At 34.4% G+C, this 27,384-nt stretch overlaps 1 protein-coding gene across 1 annotated transcript; it reads right to left on the reverse strand.

Annotated features, from left to right (window-relative positions):
* On the reverse strand, positions 1-27,038 carry LOC124355447 (protein disulfide-isomerase A3). The gene is made up of 10 exons (XM_046806588.1): positions 26,749-27,038; positions 21,400-21,487; positions 14,362-14,482; positions 11,903-12,131; positions 11,526-11,642; positions 10,616-10,716; positions 5,579-5,774; positions 2,912-3,143; positions 2,013-2,147; positions 1-1,060 (listed from the first exon to the last, which is right to left on the reverse strand). Exons 1-10 carry the CDS (start codon positions 26,886-26,888, stop codon positions 956-958), a joined length of 1,464 nt encoding a protein of 487 aa, XP_046662544.1. The 5' UTR covers positions 26,889-27,038; the 3' UTR covers positions 1-955.
* Between the last annotated feature and the right edge of the window lie 346 nt (positions 27,039-27,384).

Raw genomic sequence — 27,384 nt, forward strand, 5'->3', positions numbered from 1 at the left:
TACTGAAAATATCTTTTATTAACAAAATTAATAGAATACAAACAGCAATTAAAATCTTGGAATGAGTAAGGGAAATATCTAATGCTTAGGGAATAATTGGTAATCACTCTATAAAATATTGACACCAAATTTAAGACAATTTATTTACATATCATAAGTCAACATGTTTTTCATGTACATGAATGCTCATCTCATTACAACCAATTGTCTGTAAAAAGTCTTGCTGTGAAGAAAATCTTGTTCAATCTACATGCCTATGGGATTTCTTTCTGACTTCTTGTCTGCATGACTTGCATGAATTATTTGCACCTCTTTTATGTAAGTTATATATTCATTTATTATCTGGAGATTCATAAATTAAAACTTTAATTTTGCCAATAAAGCTGATGTCAAAATAACCTCTTTAAAAAAGCTTACATTCTATATGTGCCATTGAAATATTCTACGCTAATTGTTAATAATAATTTATGCTAACACTGATAACCTAACAGATTGGATTATCACACAAATATTGCAAAATAACATTGTGAAGGTAAAAAAAACATTCTGTGTCCTTGATGTTGAGTTGATTCTGATCATTTCTCTGAATGAATTTTTACAATTAATTACCAACTTTCACAAACAACTAAAAAAGCTTTATTCTTAAGAAAATAGAAATCAAATTTACCAAGTAAAAAAATCTTTTATTATACTTGACAACTTAAGACGATGCTTACAATGAACTTTGCACCCCAGCTGTTAATCCAAATAGTAAAAATTGACAATTCAATATATGTGCATTTTTAATGCAAGCCATTTTAAATGCATCATCATTTACCACATCTAACAACCTGGAAGAAACAAACCCTGCCATGTCTTTAAAAAACCACAAATATTTCTCACTCTAGTTATTAAATAATGTTCAGTCATCGATGCACACAACGCCATCACAGTCCACGAGTTAGGATGAACTTATCTACAGCTCGGTTTTCTTTGGGTTGCCCTTGCGGTCATATCCCTTCAGCTCGGAGGTAGCAGACTTGGCAATGTACTTGATAAAGTCATTGAGTTCTCGTCCACCCTAAAAATGTATAGATATCCATAAATTTCTAAATTCATAAAATGTAGTCTTGAGTAAAACACTAAATTTTAACAATTTGCTAGTTAATTTTTAACACGATATTTTTGTAGGAAATAGAAAGAGCAGAATTTTACTAGGAAATAGAAAGAGCAGAATTTTACCAAATTGGAAGGATATTACTTTTTTCAACACGAACATTGAAATAAACATAGATAAATGAAATATTTTGTGCCCACTGGGCACTTTTGTCAATAACAAAGAGATTCAATTTGATGTGTGCAGTGTTGCCAACTAGCAGAAACAAATAAGTTGAACTTTCACTTCTGCCTATTTTACTTACTATACTATATTAAAACCTAATTATACTAACACAGAATGTACAGTTCATGTTACTTAAGTAAACTTAACAAGGGAAGGGGAGAGATAGGTAAGGAAATTTAATATTGTTTAGGTAAGATGGCTCTCTGGATTTGGTTAAACTCATTGGCAATTAAACTCTTATATTTCCTTAGTGAGATTGATCGGGTCTGCTCTTTCTATCCTATAAAAATCTCATGTTTTTTAATATTTTATAAATTTCTTTATTATACTTTGGATTGATTTCTTGTAGTCTGTTATTATCAATATTAATACATAGAAAGGTAAATAAAAATATACGAGAGCAAAATATGTAAAATCGCTTTTTTTATATACCAAAGCTATTGTGCATGAGGTTCACTTACTTCATATGCATGACAAAGCACTTTTAATGCTGGAAAGGTGGCCATAATAACGTATTTAACAGAATGTGTTAAAAACTAAATTCTCCTTCAAAAGAATAAATAAGGAGAGCTCTAAAGGTACAATTAAGGATATAATGGCAAGCAAAACTGCAGCCTACTTGTTTTTTTTTATTTGCTTGAACTAAAACATAATTATTAGCCACAACACAAACCTATGGTGTAACACTCACCTCATATCGCACTGGGCTGGATTTTGAGTCTTTGGAAGCCCAGTAAAGGGTTGGGAACCCTCGAACCTCGTAAGGTCCAGGAACATCATTGTTGGAGGCATCCATCTTTACGATCTCAACCTCTTCATTTTTCATCTGAAAACATTTATCAGTCAATGCGTGAGCTGAAACGATTTCTCAGCGAAAAACTCATAAAAATAATAATAAATTATTAGTTAGTTAACAGTGCTTGCATCTACAATGTCCAATTTAAGTGCACCACTATTACTATCTCAAAAGATATTAAATTTACAGGAAAGTTTAAACGATGGAATTCACCTACTTTGTAGTAACAATTAAAGATATGAATTTAGCATATCAAAATTTGGAAGAATTTTCCAATATATCGGACAACTTTAAAATTTCTTACAAAACACCCTATATTTGCTTCCAAATTTTGGATTTGACAACATTTAAATGTTTCTATTCTTGACTGTTTTCTTTATAATTTACTTGTTAGCCTACTAAGGTTTTTACGATTAGCATGTTTTGATGTGCTTAAGAAACGTGTTAGTAGTTTCATGTTTCATACATAATAATAAAGCTAGTAACATTATTGATCACTCGACTACTAGTATTGTGTTCAGGTTCAATAATAAAACCTTGACATAATTAATAAATTGTCAACATGTATATAAAAATTTAATTCTCAAAATAATGACCACCGTCCTCATACAATTCAGTCACAACACAATCGTCAGGTACCTAAAATGCATTAAAAAAAGAGCTATATAAAAAAAAAAAAATACTTACCATTAGTAGAAAAAGAAATTGTTCTAATAATGGTTAAATAGACTTAATTCTCTGAAAAAATATTGATATGTTGTAATAATTCAATTAATTGCGCACAATTCAATTACCTTATCTCCCAGTTCATCCCAAACAGGTGCCAATTTCTTACAGTGGCCGCACCATGGTGCGTAGAACTCGATCAAAGTGTCCTTGCCGTTGTCAGTGACCACCTCATCAAAGTTTTTGGCAACAGCGACTTTAACTGGACCACTGTTGTCTTCGGGGACAGGCTCTGACTTGAGGTAAGGTTCCAGGTTGCCATTTTTAAAATCGTTCAGGAACTTTTCAAAGTTTTCAACACTAAAACAATAGATTCAGATGTTTAAAACGTTGGCCGCCACAGGAAAAATCAAACAAAATAAATTCACATTTTTAACACTTGGTATTTAACAATTGTAAGTTATTGATAAATAGGTTATGTTATACAGAAATATATTAAAACACATATCTGCAAACCACAATTAACATAACAGATTTAATAGCAATGTATGATTTTTATACATTTCTTTTCATAGAGTTTAGTGAAGAAACACAGAACATTAAAATCTATTTAGCACCACTTATGTTCATTATTTTGATTAATAATAAATAAGCTGTGTAAATAATAGCTAAAATCATTTGTCAACCCATGATTTAATCCTTTGATGTGGTTTGACAATGTATGAATGAGGCTCCTCAAGATCGCATTATGGGGTTTGACCTTCATATAACAACAGCCATCAGTTTATCATGTGGTTTCATCTTGCGGAAAAATCCTGAACTATTTCAGTAATAATTTGAGAAAGACATAGGCAGAATAAGGTATGTGTTGTGTTCTGTTTTTATCTTGTTATTTTATTTGTCTGAACATTTACGATATTCAACAGGCTGTTGTAAGCTGACTGCAGTAATGACAACATGAGTAAACAAAGCAGGAATTACTCACAGTAAACAAACTGTGTAGAGGAAACAGTAAGCTGTGGTTCCTGACCTATTATGATCATACAGTTTTATCTATAAAACCTTTAGACCGATTCTTGGCTTCTAAGACTAAGGAATCTTTCCATAATAAACCATTATCAATAACAAATAACACAATATACACTCAAAATTCTGTATTCACATTCATTTAACCCTTTTAACCCCGGCCATTAAATCAAGTGATGTGCCAGAAATTCCAAGCCATTTTCAGACAAAATGTAAGGGTTTTGTAAAAAATTCACAACTCAGTTATTTTTTAAGATATTTAGGTAATTATTTTTTTGTTTTACTTCTTTATACATGTAGCTTACAGAAATATACAAATAAAATTATTATTTTTGAAAGTAATTTTTTTTACATACATATACATATATAAAAAATAAATAAAAATGAAACAATTTCAAGTTTGATCATGGAAACCATATAGATACAAAAATATTTGACACAAAAATACCCATTTACTTTATGATATATTTAATCCTTAATAAAAGGAAACAAAAATTATAGGCCTACCTTATTTACAAGTGGAGTAACATCACTTTTTGTAAAGCCGTGTAAATTTTTTATTTTTGCCATTTCTGGGCAAGGCAATGTAACAAGACCTTTGAAATTCACAGTACTTAAAATAAACATAAAACCAAAGTTATTTCTGACAAAATAACTAAAACTGTTCATAATCTAAATTTTAAAAAAGTTTTAAAACAATATTTACATCACTACAAAATGTTTTAGCACTTGTGGTCACCAAAACAATTGGGGTCACTAATCACATCCACACCATTTGCAACTAGGTTACTAATTAGTGTATTTTCACTTACGGGAGACTTTGAACGATGTCTTTTACTCATTTTGAAATCAAACAAATAATAAACTAAACTTTAACTGCCGTACTTTACACTGCTTTAACCTAAACCTGTGAAGAAAGCGGAATATTCACAACCACGTGATATACAGCTGTCTGCAACAAGCGTGAGCAGTCAGTCGAGACGAACTGCAATTGCTCAGTCACAGACTGACAAAATACGAAGTCAAACCATTACAAACTAATATATTTCGATGCAAAATATCTTTGTGCACAAGTCTGTGTAATTTCAAAGCATTTGGTGAAATAGTTGGCCAGTAAAGTAATAAAAAGTGCACGTCCGCACTATACGGATGTCGGGAGTTGACGCCATTTTTACGACGTCCGTATAGTACGGACGTCGGGGTTAAAAGGGTTAAGATGCCGGTAGCTCCACATTTAATCCTTATAATTTTATTTTATTATTATTTTAGTAATTTTTTATAATTATTCGTTAGTTAAGTTGAACATATATTTAGGTTCCAATGACTATTACCTGGTTAGTTCTGTTTCAGTGTGTGCCTTCCAATTACATACACCGTTTTTTCACAAAATTCAGGTGTCTCGTCATTTCTTGCAACGCGCAGTACATATCGAATAACCAACCAAATCTATATAAAATGGGGTACATAATAGCCAAGTATGATAAATTATTCTTGTAATGTATTTTATTATTCGTTGTTTACGAGTATTCTCTAGAATTATTGAAAGTGTTTATTTAGATACTTACCAATATACATACTTGGGATAAATCATGATGAGTTAACAAAAATATTACGTAGTGATCAAAATAATTTTACAATCAATAACATCAAATAAAGTAACATGGTATTATTAATGAGTGTATAGAAACTAATCAGATGATCTGGATGATAAATCACATGTGTTTATAAATGTCATCCTTACATTATTTGCAAAATAGGATGTCACCCACCTAAATTCATCCTTCATGACAAACTTTTTGTTGTTGGCATCACGAGCCAGCACCAGGGGCTTGTCTGATGGAACGTAGTCGAACCCGTATTCGTTCAGCTCGTGCTGGAACTCATCCTTGGCACTGACAGCAAAGTTGAAGTCTTTGCTGAACTCCCTGGCAACCTTCAGGATACGGTTTCTCCAATAGTTTGTGCCTACAGGATCATCAATTTGTTCAGACAATATGAATTTCAAACAAACATGTAAAAGTATAATGGGATGTGTGGAATAATAATAATAACATTAAAAATAATAAACTTCAATATTACCCATACCTAATTCGGACTTTTAGTAATTTGGCCAGACCAAACAATACCAGCTGCATAAAAATATTCAAGCTTTTGAATAAAAATTCAGTTTTGCACATAAAAATACTATCCTGTTAATTATGAAAGGATAATAGGATTTCGGAAATTTGTGTACAAAATAGAGCACTACATTTTGAGGATTGGGATCTCTTCAACAAGTCAAAAAATCATTAATAGATAGGGTTAAGCATGCACAAAACAACATTTTAATCCTAGTAAATATGTAAGTGATGAAGTCACCAAAGTCATGGATAATAACTGAAAGAGTTGTATGTCAAACAAAAACCAAGCATAAGTCTTAAGGGCTGCTTGGTTGGGAAGGAAGGGATAAAAGTTCTTACTTTTTTAGTGAAAAACTTAGGCTTGTTATTATAACCATTGTCAATAACAACTTTAAATAAAGAATGTTGATGATCTTAACTAAGTACTCCCCTGCAGATTTTGCATTCTTAGTTATACATAAATTCGAGTACACTAAATTTTTGTACTCTAGAAGCTATGCATGAATATTTTTATGTAAATATTCTTTAAACAAACCATTTGCATGTATATTATTACTAACGATGAAGAAAATGTTCAACTTTTGATTAATAACTTGATAAATAACGTCGCTCATTAAAAAAAATTGGCATAATTAAAACTAACTGTTATTTCAAAATAATTTTATTTTAATTGCCTACAAAAAGTAAAATATTTTAGAGCTTCATATTTAAAATAAAAGAATTAATTATTTTTCTGGAGATCCTATATAAAACTATTCATTTACATAAAGATTTACTAGGCTAACAAGTAATAAAATAATATAAAGGCAATAATATACTGCTTGTAATAACCAAAACCAGTTTCTTCACTGGATAATTTGCAAACGCTATATGTTTAAATATACATTGTGAGTTTTAAGGGGAGCACTTCGTAAAAAATCTCAAAAATTACAAATTTTTTTTTTTTTTTTTTATTAAAGTTTGGAATTTCCCGATAACAATGGTGGTATTAAATTTTTTTTATGATGACTAAAGTGTCCGAAATATTTTTTTTAAATAGGCCTGCAGGCAGTTTCGTGGCCTGTAGCAGTCACACTTTGAATGGTGCTGTTATAGTACTACTTCGTTGCAGTCATGTTCATGATTTGGTTGGCAGTGACAGTTTGTTATGTCAACAACTTACACTAACCAACAAAACATCTGTTTTATAACCATTGCTTATAACCTAGGTAGCATACATGTTTTGGTTACTGACATTTCTGTTTTTAGAGAGTGAAAATTACGTAAATGATTATGGTTTTTTGTGAGTTTTAGTGGAGAGTTCTGAGTATTTTTTGTTATAAGTGTAGTGAATTTTATAATGCCACGTTCAAAGCCTGCTTTCAAGAAACGCGTTTTCAAAGGAAATCAACATAACCCTCCAACTAGTCCTAGGCCTAGTTTTTCTCAGGATCAAGTAACAAATCGAGGTACCAATACTCCAAATGTGGATAGGCCCAAGACCTCAAAGTGCATCTTCTAAGAAGGTCAGTCCTTTTTTGAAACAGTACCAATTGAATGAAAATGATGAGTCTGAAAACTGTATAGTTAATATAGGATTGTTGAATGAGGCTCTTAGTAACGTTTCAGTGTGTAAAAATTGCCATGGCCAACTTGTTTACAAAGTAAAAACACATTGTAGGCCTAGCATCAAAAATTATAGTCAGCTGTTTCTGATTGTGAAAACACTATTACTGTGACAAACTCTGAATTAGTCAGGCCTAACACTAATCAGAATGAAGCAAAGTCTGATAGGCCTAACACATTTTATGACCTAAATCTTCGTTTGGTTTATGCTATGCGTAACATAGGCAAAGGTAGAGTGGCTGCGGAGAAAATTTGCGCTTTTATGAATCTTACACCTCCGCCTTTGAGATATCATGAACATGAGCATTACTTGGGTTCAATTGCTGAGTTAGTGTGTAAGAAGTCAATGCAAAGTGCTGTGCAAGAAGCTGTATCGGATAATGATGGTTTGCAGAAGACCTCGCTATAGCTGCTGATGGCTCATGCAGAAGCGGGGTCACCTTTCACTAAAATGGAGTGGTATCAGTGACATCTTTATCAACCGGTAAGGTCCTAGACATCGAGATTTTATCTAAATATTGCAGATGCACTAATAGACTAAACAACACGCATGGTGATGGCTGTATCGCAAACTTTGAAGGTTCTAGTGGAGCCATGGAAGTTGCTGGAGCAGTCGCAATTTTTCAGCGCTCGCAGGCATTGTATGAGGCTCGTTACCTTGAATACCTTGGTGATGGAGACAGCAAGGCGTACTCCAGTGTATGCGAAGCCAAGCCCTATGGTGATACTGCCATAACAAAGATAGAATGCATAGGCCATGTCCAGAAACGGATGGGATCGAGATTAAAAAATCTAAAAGCTAGAAGACTAAAACACTCCCTGACGGCTCACGACTTGGCGGCAAGAACAAGCTAACAGATTCTGCCATTATTCAGCTCCAAAAATACTACGGATTGGCAATTAGACGCAACACAAACTCTGTTGAAGACATGAAAAAAGCCATTTGGGCAGAGTTTTTCCATGTGATGTCTTCTAATGAAAGGCCTCAACATGGACTATGTCCAGATGATGAAGAAACCTGGTGTAAGTACACGCAAAGCCGTAAAAATCCAATGAAATCTATGATCATGGCAGCCATTTTCACTTGCCTGAAAACCTAATGACATTTATTAAACTATTTTTCAAGATCTAGCCAATCCAAACTACTTACTGGGCAAATGTACTAAGGGAAAAACTCAAAATCCCAATGAGTCCCTCAACAATGTCATTTGGACCTACATACCTAAAAGAACATTTGTGGAGATTAAAACTTTGAAATTTGGCATATATGAAGCTGTTACAGCTTTTAATGATGGCTACATTGGCAAATGCAAAGTATTTCAAGAAATAGGAGTGTCACCAGGGCAGCATTTTATTACAGCAATGAAAAAGCTTGACCGGCGGCGAATTTGGAAGGCAGAGAAAGCTCAAGAAGATATAGAGAAAAAAATTAGACAGAAGAAAAACTTACTAAAAAGAAGTCTGGAGGATGAATATGAGGAGCAGGAAGGAGATCAGCCAGCCTATGCACCTGGAATGTACTGAAAAAAGGTAATAAAGCAGTATTTTTTTTTCCGTTTTTTGTGTTTTTCCGAAAGTTGCGGTTTTCAAATACAAAAGTACATTTTTCTCAAAAACTACAAATGGTAGGAATATGAAATTTTTTTTTGTATGTTTGTAGCACTGTTTTACATATGTGGAACCACTAAAAACATCACATTTCACTGAGTTCAATATTTATATACATACATATACACATATTTATATAGGTTTTTGACAAGCGTTAAACAAAAAATATATAACTTTTAGGGTATATGCCAAAAAAAAAATTTTTTTTTGGTTCCACGTGTTCCCCTAGAAGCCCTCTTTAACACGTTCGCTACCAAACCGGCACATATATGTGCCGGTAGGTCCATCAAGATAGACCACCATTGTGTGAGTTGGGCAACTTCTCACAGACCAGCTCAAAGTAGTGTGGTCATTACCGTAGCCCCAAGAGTACAACTTTGTTCAAATCAATTTATATATCATTTTATTAGCCTTAGGCAAACGTATAACTTGATTCCACATCCCCTTTTTTTACGTTGTATACATTTTGGCTAGTGGCACATATATGTGCCGGTCGGGTCTATAGCAAACATTAGGCTTAGGCTAAACCTCAAATATAAACTTTTTCTAGTTGAAAGTCAAGTAAAAATTGCCATAACTGTGTTAGGGACACATTGGGGAAATAATAAAAAACTAGTGTTGACATGGTAGTTATGTGTATTGTACAAACTAAAACAAATCTTTGGATAAACAATTTGGAAATAGCAGAATATGTTATTAAAAAAAAACTCACACAAATGTCTCTTATTTATAACTCCATTTATGTAATGAGCTACATTTTATCTTTGACATAAAACAGTTAGGAAATAAAAATGTCTTAGGTAACACACATTTTGTTTTAGTTTTTCACTTGTGAAATTCATTGAAACACTCTGGCATGCAGAGTCCGAATTTATTGTCCTTTTCATCTGTGCAGCTGGAACATGTGAAGAAAGTTGTTTTCTGCTTTTTCTGTCTTATTCTACAAACATGACACCGTAGCCTCTTGTTCAATTTGACTGGGTCATGGCTTTTTTGACCTGAGACCTTGAACTGCACCAAGGAATAAATTGTGAAACATACCGAGAGACCAAGCGGCACAAAATATGTGCCAGACATTCCCTGTAGACCGATATGAAAGAATGAAGTCGAAAGAATAGACCGATCGTTACCAACAAGCCTTTTATTTAATAATACTACACTGGCACAAATATGTGCCGTCGGTCCACTGGAACTGTACCGAGCGGCACAAAATATGTGCCATCGGTCTATAAGAATCAACTAGCCGGCACATATGTGTGCCAGCCGGTCCATATTAACGAAAAAGTTTTTACATTTCGGTAGCGAATGTGTTAAATGAAAAAAAGAATTATGAAGATACCTCAAGTAGTTCTTGAGATAAGTTGTACCTATGTTAACATTAACGAAGATAGGGCGAAGTGCTCCCCTTAAATGGCTTTAGATTTTATACATACAAACACTAACACATACATACATAAAACCATGGTACATTACCTTTAGGGTTCTTAACATAGTCAACACCATAGTAAGCAACAACTAAAGGTGTCTTGAAGTCTGCACGATTTTCATTAGTCCTGTGTCCAACCAGGCCATGGCTGTAAAAAACAGAGGAATTATATTTTCACAATTTATCACTGTTTTGTTTATTACCCCTGCATTTTTTAATTTTAATGAAGAAAATAAAAAGAAACCTCCAGTTAAAAAAGTTAAATATAACAGTGCCAAAAAATATTGGACAAATTCGGCATATACAGTAGATCTAGTACATTTATATAATATAAACTGAGTGAGTAACTTGAACTTAAATTAACATTTTTGATAACAATTATGATTGTGAGGATAAAAACACTAACTCTCCAGTCTAAAACCAATTGCTTCAATACTTAAAAGTTCTTCTTGTGTTCTTCATAAGTGTTCTTCAATATTTATTAGATATCAGTCTGGAGTTGCTTGAAGTTGTTTTGTAGTCACTACTTTTGGATTTCGGATAGATCTTGGCTTTTTTTAAGGCTGATGGAAACAATCCAATTTATAGTAGTGATACTTCTTAATGGGGTTTTAAATGAATTACTGCAATGCTTTAGAAACCGAGCTGAGACATCAAATCCAGCACATTCCTTGTGTTTTACATTTTTTGTTATACCTACAAATTCCTTTTCACCTGTTTAGCCAAAATTTAGCTTTATAGGTAGTTTATTTATCATAAACATGGATATTACACTTTAAAAATTTCTTTTCTAATTTACTGTTCAATAAAAGCTGAAAATTACATCTACCTTGAGTGTGACTGACATTTTTAATGCCATATGTTAAGGAGAATTCCAATTCCATCCACCTTAAACGAGATTCCAAAATTAAGAATATAGCCATGTACATGTAACATGAAAGAGTAATGTATACTTACTAATTTTTGTCAACCCATGATTCAATATCAGCTTTGCTAGACGATCCACTGTAAGTGACTGAACTGTCTTCAAATTTATTTTGTAAGTTCTTGGCTCGGAATAACACAATACCATCCCTGTAAATAAGCATGAAAATCAGCCACCAACATCCTATTGAATAACTAAGAAAACAGAATTATAACACAATCATAATATCAATTGAAGTGAAATTCATAATTTATATCACATAATCAATTTTGTACAGAATTTTAAAATCTTTTTTCTACTTTTACATGCTGTTATATAAACTTCTGTAATTAATTTATGATTTTATGTAAATGTTAATATATAATTTATTATTTATGAGAAAGGTGGAGTATTAATAGATGAAACTAACTTTAGCTTCTGTTTCTCTAAAACTTCGGCAGCAGTCGAAATACCAAAGCGTACTTTCTCTCTAAGTTTGTCTGCAGCTTTCAACAACTCTCCCTTCAGGTCCGTTTCCTTCTCAAAGAATCCAACAATACCAACTTCGTCTTTGCTGATGAACTGTTCAAATTCTTCAACAGTCTTGATATCCTTAGCACTGGGACCAACCTGGGCCTTCATGTATTTTACAATGCCACCTGAAAATGTACCATTTTGTTAGTAATCAGTTGCTTACCGTTTTATACTTAATACACAGAACATTATCCAGATACCAGAAGACTCAACTTATAATGTTTTCCTGCATCAACTATCCTGTATATTGTATATTCTCTACGTTTGGAAAACATTCAGAAAGTGCTTTCGCATTTCTGTACGTTTTCTTCTGTCTGGGAACTGTAAATGAAGGTGAAGGAAAATTGCAGAAAAGTTAAAAAAATTAATGGCAGCTTGCAAAAAAACTGCGGCTTGCTATCCTTGTGACACAACACTAACAACGACTTACACTGAACCCTCCAACATGCCCCTCTCGGCCACCGCAACCTTGTAAGTCAAATGTAGATAACACACAGAATTGAAAACTGAGGGACCATAAAGGTTATAAACGATCTATCAAAAAAGGCACTGTATATGCAGGCTTTTTTGGAATAAAATGAGCCTTTTTTATTTGGTGAAACTATAAATAAACATTATAGGTGGGAGAACGTATTGAGAGACTAGGTTCTCCTATTCGTTAATTTATTCTCCCTTTGAACGTTGTAGCATTGTGCATTTATTCTCCCCAAACCAATTGCACCAAGTTTTTCTTAACCGAACTTGCTCAGACGGCGCGGAGCCGGCCACAAGTTTTGCTGCAGCACTGTGATCATTACAGTGCACAACTGTTTTCAGTTTTTAACATTAGATAATGTTCACACAGTATACTTCTTCTGGACAGAAACCTATGTAAATTCTACCACAGTTTGCAATTTCATACTAGATCTGAATTTTAACTATTAATGTTTAAATAATTATGTTAATTACCACCCAGCTAATACCACAATTAAGAATCGAGCTCTCTAATCCACTACAAGATATTGACTCATAACGCGTAATTAACTTTAAAATTTTCTTTTACATTTTACAAACTCTAATTTTTTTTTAGTTAGTGGTGGCTATTAGGAATAAAAAATAATACAGTATCACAAAATAATCAGACCCCTATATTTTTTAACAAATTTTACACAAACTTGAAAAAACAACCCAACCTCTTTACTTGAGTTTCTAAAAATATTTTCAATACGGTAAAATTAATTTTTTTACAAAAAACTAATGCTAAATAAATAATACTAAATACAACAGGAACACGAACAGTAAATAAGAAAATATATCAAAACAGCGTTAAACACTAAAATACGCCGTGCCGGGATATATATCCGTTTACCGCGTAATGGTTCGCCGCAGACTGAGGCTAAATCACGCCCCGAGGGACAAAGCCACGCCCTCCCACCTCTCCGACGCGCCAATGAGGTTCAAACTGTATCAACTGCTTTTCGGAACAAGTATTCAACACTCCTTTGAACTCTAGCGGATTCCACAGCAACTACAATTTATTAAATAACACAAAATAGACTTTGAAGGATACATCCATTTACCGCGTTTCGGTCAAAATCAGGCCTAACGTATATATCCGTTTGCCGCGTGGGAAGGGTTAAATGTCAGGCCTATTGGTGAAGACCTGCATTTGCCGTTTATCGACTCCCAGTAGAGACCACCTTAAACTCAAATTACAATCGAGAAGTACCCACAATTCCCAACTGAATAAAATATTTTTTGTTCTCAAACTGGCATTGTGACATTACCATATCTTAATATGGTCTTAATATATAGCTATAGCCTTAACTTACTAATAGCCCAATGCACACACTTTTCCACAACAGTGAAAGATGAATCCTGGTTCATACAGCTTAAACCCAAAAATAATAATAATAAAAATTCAGATTTAGGCACAGAAAGAGACTTGAATTTTGATATTGAAATCGTTATAATCAGTCTATACTGTTTACAAATTATTGGTAAATCACATGTAATATATAATAAACTGGTATTAAAATTAAGTTTCCTACATAACGTTGTTATAATCAGGAAATACCTATAATAGGAAATTCCTAAATAATCAGTAAATCGCCTATACTGTTTACACGATTATGGGTAAAAAAAATCACATTTAGTATATACCGAGCTGGTTTTAAAACAAATTTTTCCATATAAAAATTCATTACAGTATAAACTGTGAACTTAACATATCCTTACCCCTAAAGTAATCTTAAAAAATTGAATATATTAATTAAATTACATAATATAAATTCTAAAATTTAGTTCACATTGTTACTTGACATATAACATGAATTATGTTACAGATGGAGTAGAATACATAGTTACACTGCTTACCTGCATCTCTTGGCCCATTGTACTCTTTCAAAACTTCCCCATTTCTGAAAATTTTGAGGGTAGGATAGCCAGATACAGAGAACTTGTTACATGATTCTTTACCAGCTTCTGTGCAGTCTACCTGTAATCAAATGTTCAATGGTTGGTAGTTTATTTATTTATAATTAAATTAGGGTAGATCCACATACACAAATATATAAAGAGTTTAATGGTACCTGGTCTTTCAATCCCATATTAGTTTAAATTGTGGCCAAATATAAAATGATTGATGTATTTGACCTGTGGTGACAAGTGACAGTTCAACAATTCAGTGCCAAGTTTTTCCCCACTAAACTATTCTCCTGCAAATAATTTCAACAAAAAACAAAGGAAGAAGTCTCAGATGAGTAGTACCTAGAATAGACAGAGATATAACATTCCATTTTACCAGCAGCAATAATCTAGATAAATATATAATAATAACAACTCACTGTTCAATGTGTGTGGAAGCACATGTTTTCTTTGCACAGTAAAAACTGGTATATCACAGTTATAAAGCACTGATTTACAACAGATAGTAACAACCACTGAGCTACTCTTGGTAGAAACGGAAAATTCACCAGGTTATTGTGTGGAACAAAGTTTTCTGATAAGTCTCAAGAATGTAGAAGACGGTAATAAATAACCTGAGGACTGACTATAGTGGTCGTTTCCTGTTTCCTGTCGAGAATTGTCACTCTCCACCACCACCAAACCTGCCCAACACTGCAGCTGCAGACAGCACTGCAGACTAGACTCTTATCTACCAGCTGTCAAATCACCAATGTAAATAGCAATTACCAGGCTACAGCATTGAATGTCTCTGTATGCTCATATATTTTTATCTGATTGACTCCAATAATTAATTGATGACTATTACTTACTCCTATCTGCCCCAAATAATACAATAATATTAATTTAATTTTTACTGAATAAAACAAAATGTCTAAATTTCCTTGTGGAATATGTGAGACTGGAGTCAAATATCAAGGAATAAAATGTGCTAGCTCCTGCAAAAAGTGGTATCACGCAAAATGCCTAACATGGGAGTTATAAAAAGTTTTAAAAATCTCACAGACAAAGAACATAAAAACGTGGTCGTGTGACACCTGCAAATCCAATACAATAAATATTTGAAAACCTAACAAGTACACCTACACCCCAAAACCATGCACACACACTGACACGTCTCTCTCGTACAACTGCAATAGAAGACATCCAAGCGAAAATTGCAGACAATGAAAATCCAGACCTAAATACATCACTTACCTTAGCAGCTGAATTCGGCAACATTCTCTTGGAAGAAAACACTAAGCTAAAACAGGACCTTCTAGACTTAACACTACGAAACTCTGAGCTGGCACAGAGAATAAAAAGCCAAAGCAGTGTAAGCAAAGCTAAAGACCAAGCCGTAATCGAAGAACTTGAAGATGACAAAGATGCCCTATCAAACAGAATAACTTCACTGCTTGAAACCATAAAAAGCAGCTTGAGAACCAGCTAGACAAAGAGAGAAAACACTGAGGAACGAGTTGACTAGTACTTTTGAAGGTCATGACATGCAACAGCTAAATGTAATAAGTGCACATGAAAAACAGAATATTTGTACAAAATAATGCTATTTTATTGTTAAAGAAAAAGCTCGACAGCTTCCAGGAAAGGGACCTAAACAGGAATCCACTAATGAATGCCTCGCTGTCGGAGTGTGGAAACACAGACTGAACCAGAGACTGGCATGACATCTTTAAAACCCACTGGCACCTTTGCCCTCAAACGCACCACTAATAACTGATGAGTTATCTCAAATAAAACTGATGCAAGAAAAAACTGGAGAACTCGATTCAGTCCTCAAATTCCAAAATTTTGTCAAACTTAGCTGATATAAAATCAAGACAAGACCACATAGAAAACCTACTGGAGAACGCCATGGCGCCTGCAACATCCGCAGCCCAAACAACTGTGGCAGAGATGCCTGCGACACCTGCGGCTGAGTCGATCGTCCTCCAAACAACCAGTATCACCGTGGCTAAGACACCTGTGACCGCCATGGCTGAAAAGATAACCAGTACCACCTTGGCTAGGACACCTATGACTGCCACTGCTGCAGAGACCCGTGACTACCGCGGCTGAGAAGAGCAACTCTTCTGTCCACCACTTCGGCATTTCGATCGCACCTACAATCGACTACACTTGATACAGAAAAAAACAAGTACCATGAAAGAAAGCAAACCACCACTGAACCAATCAATTAAATATAAAACTAAAAATTACAGAAGAAATTCACAGAACCACCGAAGTGTATCCTTACAGGTAAAAAAATCAAAAGAAGCGTCAAGTAGTGCAGAATATCGCACTGTAAACAAAGTTGAACCTGTGCTGAACACAGCGAGCAGAAAAAATCCACCAAAAACAGCTATTATCAGAGATCCAAAAGAATCTGTAGAGGCTTTCTTTAATAATAATATTCATCACTTCACAGAGCTGAGAAAAAAACTACCAAATGAAGGAGGGCCCTTTTTTTAGGCCTGGTTTCTCAGAAAAGAACTCGCTACAAAACCCCAATAATTCCTTCAGAACACGCAACCATGGACTAACAAAAAAAAGAAAATCAACCCCAAAATTCGAAAACTACTTTTACTCCACCAAAACACACAATATGTTTCGAACAAAATCGACCGCCTGCAGCACTTAATAGAAAAAGAACATCCTCATATTGTCATTCTTACTGAACACGGTCTCAGAAAGGAAGAGATTGAAAATACAAAAATACTCTCTGGCTACAATCTTAAGGCTCATTTTTTCCAGATCAGAACACAAAAGCGGAGGAGTTGCTGTGTACATAGAAAACTTCCTTGAAGAACGTCACTGAGGAAGTGAATGTGTCAAAATTATTGCAGAGAACAAGTACTAGAAGCCGCACTTATCCAAGTAAAAAATGGTAAGGACAAGCTCAATATTCTGGGAACTTACCGGTCTCCACAGAGTAACCCTGGAAGAAATCTACCACCATTTTGTCACAGATAATTAATGAAAAAAATCTGGAAAACTCCCCACTAATTATCATGGGAGACATCAATATAGATCTGAGAAGGACTGACAAAAGAAACAGAGACTTAGGAGAAATCCTGACCTCCCATAATATCGAGAGGTTTGAACTACCAGCCACGAGAATAACAAAGAGCACACAAACCTCTATTGACTGGATATGCTCAAACCTACCTCATGAGAAAATCACCACCAAGGTGATCCATGCAGGTATCTCTGATCACTCAGCACAAACCTGCCACCTTGTTAATGAGAAACCCACCGAGCCAAGCACATACAAGAGAGATCGTTTAGTCAAACTAATCTAGAGGAACTAAAAAGTGCTCTTCAACAAGAAGATTGGAGCAATGTACTTCTGGCAACTTCTGTAGATGAAGCCTTCAAACACTTCCAAACAACCCTGACATTAGCCCTTGACTTGTCATGCCCACGAAAAAAAGCCAGAACTAAGAGAAGAAAAACTAAGACAATTGAAGACCAAGAAGCCAACACACTAAAGGAAGAAAGAATATCTTAAAGCACTGAGAACCTATGAGCTTTCAGGGAATAAGGGCCGACAAGGCAATAACTGCAGAAAGAAAAAGACTTTACGACCTAAGGCTTAAAACTTTGAGGAAAAAAGCTTCCACAAACCATATCAATACAGCTGATAACAAATCAAAAGCTACATGGGACGTAAATTAAGAATACATGGTCAACAACTAAAGCAGCAGACTGTAAAAAAATAAAATTAAAAATCAATGAAGAGCTGGCCAAAGATTCTAAAAAGCTAGCGGAACACTTTAATTAGCTTCTTCATAAATGTGGCTGAAAACACGCTTAAAAAAGCTAATATGAACCAACAAATCTCAAACTTACCACCACACAACCCATATCCTACAAACAATGTTTCTTCAATGACTACACTAGCTCCCACAACAGAGAAAGAAGTTAAATTCACAATTCAGGAATTAAAAACAAAAAACTCCGCTGGTTTTTGATGAATTCTCATCTAAAATGCTGAAGTTCTGCTCAAATGAATTAATTAAACCTCTGGTAAATATAACTAACAGATCATTCAAAGCCGGAGAGTTCCCAACAAACCTAAAGCTGTCCATAGTATACCCGAAATTTAAAAGGTGGATCAAAACAGGAAGTTAGTAATTACCGACCGATATCACTTATTTCCACATTCTCCAAGGTTATAGAAAAAATTGTCCTAAAAAGACTCCTACAGTACTGTACACAGCACAACTTAATCACAACTTCACAGCATGGATTCCTAAGGGGGAAATCAACAAACTACTGCAATGATCGACATGGTTGAAACCATAATTGACAATCTCGAAGAAGGTAAACTAACAACAAGCATATTCCTCGACTTCAGTAAGGCCTTTGAATTGCCTGGGGGCACGGAGCTCATACTGCAAAAACTAGAATTTCTTGGAATAACAGGAACAGCTAAAAAAGTGGTTCGGAAGTTATATCATGGGTCGAAGTCAGCTAGTTGAACTCAAACAAACAACAAATGGGGTAACAGGAAAAAACCAAGTCAGGTCCCTTACCAGTCAACCGAGGAGTGCCACAAGGATCAGTTCTCGGCCCAGTCTTGTTCATCCTTTTCACAAATGATATGCCCTCAGTACATAGGAAATCAATGTCACACTCTTATGTACGCGGATGACACCACCCTGGTCCTAAAAAACTCCAAGTCAGAAAATCTAACATCATCTTGTCTCACTTCAGTAAAAAAAGCTTATGAATACTGTAGTAAAAAATGATCTGGCAGTAAACACTACAAAGACACTACAAGTTGCTTTTGGAAGGCGAGCAGAGATAGTTGAACACTTCCCAAATGTGGAAATGAAGAATCATACTACGTTTCTGGGTGTTACCCTAGACAAAAATCTGACATGGGTGCCTCACTTGGACAGCCTATGCAAAAAGCTTAACACTGGCTACTTTGCAGTAAAACGCATTGCAAGTTCTTGTGATTACAAACACTGCCAGGACTGGGTACTTTGCAGTTTTTGAGTCCATCTCCGCTATGGTCTGGTTGTGTGGGGTGGAACCTCAAAGACTAACTTAGAGAGAGTCCTTAAAATTCAGAAGAAAGCCATCAGAGCCCTAGCAGAATTACACTACAATGACAGCTGCAGAACAGCATTTAAAACTTTTAAAATCTTGACTGTTGTGAATCTCTATATTGAAGCAGTGATATCTCCAGCACCTGTAATGAAAACCCTCAAAAAAAACAGTGATGTCCATCAGTACAACACAAGGGGTGCTTGAACTATATCACCTACCGACCCACCACATGTCACTGTACGAGAGAAAACCAACCTACATTGGAAGAAAAACTGCACAACCACCTACCTCCGGAGATAAGGAAACTTCAAGGCAAGAACTTCCAGCACATGCTAAGAAAATGGCTTTGAAAGATCACCCATTCTACTCATTGGAGGAATTCCTTGAACTCAACTAAAACTTATATATATGTATTATGCACTGTAAAAGATATTTTGACGCCCTTACAATTCTCCAAGGAATTTGTAAATAAAGATTGTATTGTATTGTATTGTATTGATGGGCAAAAATCAAGGGCTATGGTAATGATTAAAAAGCTAATCTATAAATTGTGAGTTTGCGCTCGAGTTCACTTGGAGTTAGTACTTTTTGTTTATTAATCTTAATTTAAATTTTATGTATAATCTTCTTATTTACGCCTTTTTAATCTTTGAGTTTGACAAGATATTTATGATTGTCTGAATCCTGATTTTATTTTCCATGTGATAACAATGACTTGCCGTTTTAATCTAGAAGTGCTAACACAATTAATTGTTAAAAATCGATATAAGTTTACTTTAGCCACATAACCTAAAACAATCTAAAACCACTTTTATCAATTCCTTAAAATAGTATACAATCATTCTCAGAAAAAAATGTTTGGTGGTCACTAACCGACCATCTATTGCACAAAAATTATTAACGTGTTTGAATTATACGTAATATCTCAATTAGTCCATTCATCTAGGGAACTGTGAGGAATCGAGGTTTTGTTTGTTAGGGGTAGGCATAACTAACTAAAGATGGGATAACAGAATTATCAATATTCACATGAGAATTTCAGCGGGAAGGACAAGTCTACCAACTGAATATGAAGAGAATTTCAGTTTTTCTGTTTTTATCTTTTTTTGTCCTGTTTGCCACTGCACAAATTCTTTGGGCAACTTGGTGTTGCTTTTTCTAATTGGTTAGATTTGGTTGCATAGTTATTTAAGGAAATAAAACGTTTTCCTTTCTCTGTTGCGGTCTGTGACGTGTTTCTGTGTATGTATTCGATGTAAAAGTAAGTGCACTTTATAGTATGAGACGTATCAATGCAAGCCTAGGTTGTGGTACGGAGTTGCCACCTGTAATAGAAGAATAACTAGTAACGGAAGTCAGCTGATATGTGGCAATGCTGGAAGGTGAGGGGGGAAGTGGGGTGCCGTAACTGCCCATACAGCCAAGCTTGCAGTGATATGTCTCATACTATAGCTACTATTATTGTGTCAGAGTGCAAAGAAAAAAAAAGTTGTGTTTTCTTTCACTCCGTAATGGAAATTTAAATTATTTGTGTACTTCTACAGTAGTAGCCATTGTTCTGCTAGTATAATAATATGGTTGGGTGACTTTGTAATATTTTAACTCTAAAGCAGTAAGTTAGTGATCAGTTTTTTCTAGTTACATATTTTAAAGATCAGTACTATCTCTTTTTTTTATTCGTTGCCACCAACTTGGAGCTGACATAGTCCTTGCCCGGAAGTATTACTGCCAGCTCATTGTAACTACTACCTCTTCTTTTTACAGGATATTTTTTTAATGTTCGGCTTTAAATTCTTTTTCTGTTGTCTTTTAAACAGCAAATACTGTGGCTAAAGTAGATTTACCAAAACTTGTTAAATAAAATAATTATAATTAATCACGAAAAAATACAAGTGCCTTTCAAATTACCTTGGCAAGAGCAATGGGAGGATCATTGTCCTCTAACATTGCTGCAGCTCTTTCGTATTCAGGTTTCAGCTTTTTACAATGGCCGCACCTTGAAAAAGAAAGCATATTTTTAGAACAATACAACAATACACCTAACAAGAACGCAATTCCTAAAATAGATCATTATTAAAAAATCTAAGGGGACTGAAACAATTGGATGAAGTAAATTGAACCTCTACTAGTTTTATGCATAGATGCATAGGTATTTGAAAACAAAACTTATGAGAGGTTCAGTATAATCTGATAAAGCTTTTATCTAATTATGATCTTTTCCATGTATTTGGGAAAAAATTAAATAGACTTACCCAAATATTAAAAGATTCTGATTTTGCCTACTACATTTACAAGAGAATTCTACAATACTACCTTGTTAAGTATAACGAACAACCTAGGAAGAGCTGGAGACAAATCAATGAATGTTGACGACTCCACATAAATAAAAAAACTTTCCAGTAGGTACACAACAACATGTGTTTACTGTAGTATTGCCTACCATTTACAAACAAATGCATAAATTGATTCCTTTTAAACTATGCTTTTAACAGTATTAAAAATAACTTCCATATGTATTTAGACACATATTTGTTATATCGAATATACCATAAAAACTTACACTTTCAATTAGTAAGTGCTAATTTTTAGGACAATTTTTCATTGATATTTGAATCACCATTGATAATCATTATTTGTTTGTGGTGGTGGCCACTTATTAAACTGCAGCCCAACATAGTTTGCGATAAAGCGAGTTAAAACAAGTTGTACTCCATCTTACTCTGCAATATCTGAGAGCCTTCAAATAAATATTAACCGTAAAAGTGTATTGCACAAACTTACTTTAGGAGGCCCCTTAATAGATGTTAATTTGCAGAAGGCAATACAATTTTAATTTGTTATTGCAATATAATAAAGCTATTTACTGTAAAACTTGTCTAGATTCTTACTAAAATTACAAAACCAACTATTTCATACTGTTCAGTCTCCTCTTTTTGATTTTTATTGCATCAATTTCAAATTGTATATCTTCAGGAGTTTTCCTTTTTTTTGTTGTTTTTTTTTTTTAATTCTGTGGGTGGAAGTATTTGCCTACAAGAGGAATTTTGTACCCAACAAAGTGATCTCCACAGACACTACACCGGGGAAGAGGGGAGAGGGTATATTGGTCCTCACTTTGCAACAGTGTTATTAGATTGAATTTTAATGTGCGCCACTGGGTCGACTAAATTAAGAGTTTGGTTGACTGATGCCCGTTCACCAATGCAATTATACACCCTCCAGCAGTAACCTAGCTTACTAACTACTGCAATATCTGACAGGACCCATTAGCCTACTTTAATCAATTCAAGATGGGTATCCCAGTCTCACTTGTCTACTGGCACAAGGAAAGATTCTCTACTCTGACATTGAATGCCCCCAAAAATCCACTGTCCCTAGATTTGTCTGCGGCGATCGTATTTTAACCTCCCAAATTTAGTCTCATCAATTACGACAACCGTCAGAGGACCTCCACTTTTTTAGGAAGCTCTTTAAGTATGGTGTAAGTAAGCTTTGCGGCAAAACGAATACCAGTACACCAATAAAAGTGCTGAAACACGAAACTCCAGAGAAAAATATGTATGACGTAGTGGCTTCAAATGCAACAATCTCGTCACAAGACCTGAAGTAAATCTCAATATTCAACCACATTCGTCCAAATAAACCCAACACAGGCAGATTTTTTAAAATTATAATATTTAAATTGACCTTTATCTAGGGTTAAGCCTAAACTTTTTGTTACAACTTTATTGAAACTCAGTTTAAAACAACACACAATTATATGACAAAAAACACATTTTTAAAACACCATGTTTAATAAAAACATTATTCTATTTCAACTAAAATGTAAACTTTGCATCTGCCCAATAAAACATTCAGAAATACACAATTCGCTTGGAATAAAATTTGCAGACCTAGTGGATCCAAGATATTAAGACGCATACGCACTCACACAGAATTATATGACATGATATTTAATGTGGCACTGGACAATAGCCAAGGAACATCCAGATAAGAGATAAGCTATCATCCATGGCTGCAGATAACACTGAAGTACAAAAATACCAAGACAGAGCACGTTTAAACAGAACTACAAAATATTAAAATATTAGGCCCATCTATGATATACACCCCTCCAAAACCATGTATTTGTTATTTCTACCTAAACTTTCTAAAAACAGATATAGCCTAGCTGTTAAGGAATCTTAGAGCAATTGGGAAAATTTTAAACTAGTAGATACTTAAACCCCCATCCGAAGGTATCTTCGCCTTGATGTGGCGGGTGGGCTTGCGTGCTCCAACGACCTCAATGCAGATATGTATATAATGCATGCAATAGGATACTTTCAACCAAATCTCTCTCTCACAAAACTAAAACTAGAATATACAAAACAATTATATGTCCAGTGCTTTTGTACAGATCCGAAACGTGGAGGCTAAATAAGAAGGATGAGAAAAAGCTTCTAGTTTTCGAGAATAGAATTTTACGTAAAATTTATGGGCCATCATATGAACAAGGGGTATGGAGAAGAAAACATAATAGAGAAATCAGCTCTACAATAGTACGGATGTAATAGGAGAAATAAAGTGCAGAAGACTCCGTTGGGCAGGCCATGCTTTGAGAAGAGAAGAGGAATGCAAACTGAGGAGGGTAATGTACGGTAACCCAGAAGGAAGACGACCTCGTGGGAGACCGAAAGTGAGATGGTGGAACCAGGTGAAGGCTGATATGGAGAAGGTGGGCGCTTCAGAGGAAGATGCAGAGGACCGTTCAAGATGGAGGAGCTTTGTTGGTGCGGCTAAATATCACCTCCGATATAAATGGCCCTGGGAGTAAGAGTAAGTAAGTAAGATACTTAACCCTTTGGATGCCAAGCAAATTTCAAGATTCGTTTTGAGTAATGCCATGCATGTGAGCTGTGGGTGTTTCCTGAGTGCCAGTGGTAAATGGCCTATAACAGCCAAGTGTGCCAAGCACAAAAAAGCTATTTTTTTATGTTAGACTAAAAATTGTATAAACTCCTATCCTAATACTGATAAATGGACAATTTTTGATTTGTTTTGTAGGTTATGAAATATACTGTTATGTAATAACAAAGTTTTTATGATAATATCCAAAAATATAAATAAGTAAACTAAAAAAAAAAATAATAATAATAAACATTTTTACATATTTTTTTTTTTAATTAGAAAACTTATATTATTTTATTAATATTTATGTAAACATATGTTACATTTTACATTAGTATGTATAATTATGAACCAATATAGAAAATTTCAGAAAGAAATATTGAGAAATAAAAGTTTTATAAAATTTTTAATAAAACTTTACATTTGGACTATAATGTTAAAATATTGTAAGGGCATGTAATTGTAATTGTAAGGACTTTTTCTAAACAAAACTATATTTATTAGCATTGAGATGGTTGAAAAACATTGGTTAGGACCCTAATGCATGTTCACACAAAAATAAAATCATGACAAATAGCCTATTTTTTCTATTATTTGCTTTTACTCACCCTCAGTTATTGAAAGGCAGAAAAAGTCCAATCTTCAATTACTCACTATTTTTTAGTGCCTATAGTCTATAGCATAGGCCTATTGAAAAATGTTACTAAGTCTATAAAAAACTATGCAAAGAAATGTCTATATATAAAATATATACATTATTACATAAACGTTCAGTCTATTTACACTCGTGGCGGGGGAGACAGTCAAGGTGGCACATACTGTCCTGGACCTTGACACATACAATTTGTTAAGTAACTCTTCCCCTTATATGTATCTGTTATGAAGATTCGCTTACTAATGATTTCGCAAAAAATAAAATAATCGTCGCAAAGCCGAAAATATCGGCCCGCGGCACACTTCGGTTAAACGTAATGGGCCGAAAATATCGGCCCGCGGCACACTTCGGTTAAACGTAAAGGGCCGAAAATATCGGCTCTCGGCACGCTTTGGTTAAATATAGTGAGCCGATAATATCGGCCCTTGGCACCCAAAGGGTTAAACCATTTATTTTTAGGACAAGGCCATTTGAAACCAAAGGTTTCCACTTTTTATTTATCTGTGGAGTACCCTGTTGATGAAACTTTTGGTGTCAAAAAGTGTGGTTTTAATATATACATGGTTGTGTTCAGGGGGACGAACAGAATACATTAGGAGCGCATTGAAATTATGAATAGCAAGTCCAGCCATTAACTTCACTCATAACCACTAATCAATATGATCTTCAGATTGCCATTTTTATAGTAATTTCTATAGTAGATTCTTTTAAAGTACTTCTATTAAAAGAAAGAAGTATTTTAGGCTATACTATAGAAAAGACAGAGGCCAAGTGACCGATGCCTGAACTACCTCTGCATCCTGTGTAGATTTTCAGGTATTTATTTACAATACCGTGACCATGAAAAATGGACTTTTTTTCATGGGTTGGGCATTTATAGCCAAGTATTATTATCACAGGTGCATATAAACTGGGGGGAAAGTATATCATTGTATTATATTGATGCCTTTCGGCCATTATTGCATTAAGAATGGAAAATAACCGACAAAATTTTGTCGAACAACACTTGGAGGGTTAAGGATCAGGGGCATCACGTGATCTGGGATTCGACTTTTGCAAGCTCGAGTTAATTTTTTTTCTAAAAGAGCAAGCAGTGTGCAGCACTGCGCAGCGGGCAGGCATCGTTGACAGGATTAACGTCATCATTTCAGTAAAATTGCCAGAGGTACTGTCAAAAACAGAGTTTTCAGAGGATTTCAAAAAATCGTAACTCCTTTGATTTTCGTTGCCGACGAATTTTTTCTTCACTATTGTTTTCAGGAAAAATTGTAGTTTTCAGGAAAAAAAAAATTAACATACCTTTCCATGGTCACGATTTTGTAAATTGATACCGATTTTCATAATAGCTTAGCACAAAGCTAATCAAAGTTAACTTATTAAAAACATTACAGATACCCTTTTGTGAGCATTAGACAAACAATCACCCTGTCATAAGTACAACAGTAGAGCTACACCATATCATCTGCATTAGCCAAGGAATAGCATACTGATCAATTTGAAACTAGGAAAATATATCTTATTAATAAATTAATATTCTATTACACCTAATCCATTAAAAACCCAATAATTTATTTTAAATGCAAAGCAGAACAATGAATTCAGATTTATTAGGCTGTATAATGTCCACTAATAACAGTCCCCTGTTTCAGTCTTAGGATAAAGCTAAGCTATTTAAGAAAATATAATATGGAAACAGGTAATTATAAACTTACCAAGGGGCATAAAACATCACAAGCACAGTTTCCTGCTCTGCAACTCTCGATGAGAAGTCTTGATCAGTTAATTCCAGAACACTGTCGGCATAAACTAAATTAAACCCAACTAAGAAAATTATTCCTATAGAAGGCAACATTTTCTAAATTTTCTGAAAAAATTAAAAACTATAAAATTATTGTTACTTGTCCAAATATTATCTGCCGACAAGTACTACCACTATTCATGTAATGGGCCCTATTGCCTTGCCTTGCCTGTGTCACCACTTGCCAGTCGCCACCACCAGCTCCGTTTGTGTTGTCGTATTCTGATTGGTCAACGTCAAGCCGGCTACCATGTAGGTAACATAGAAGAAGTTATTCAAAACTACAGACAGCCCCCCCCCTCCCCTGCATAAAAGATGGAAAAGAATGTCAGACCAAAGTCCCTAGTAGTAAAAAGTAAAAATATTGCCATCTAAAGTCTCTAACTCTAAAGATAGAGTTTTAATATTTTTCAAAATCTCTTTCTTTTTTTTATTATGATACGTTTAAAACTGTAATGGATTTCGGTAAAAAATTGTTGCTATAATAACATTTCAATAGGCAAGAGCACAGCTTGGTTAATGATTGCATTTAGAAAGAATAATAGCGTAA

The sequence above is a fragment of the Homalodisca vitripennis genome, chromosome 2, assembly GCF_021130785.1.
Source record: "Homalodisca vitripennis isolate AUS2020 chromosome 2, UT_GWSS_2.1, whole genome shotgun sequence".
Lineage (NCBI taxonomy): Eukaryota > Metazoa > Arthropoda > Insecta > Hemiptera > Cicadellidae > Homalodisca > Homalodisca vitripennis.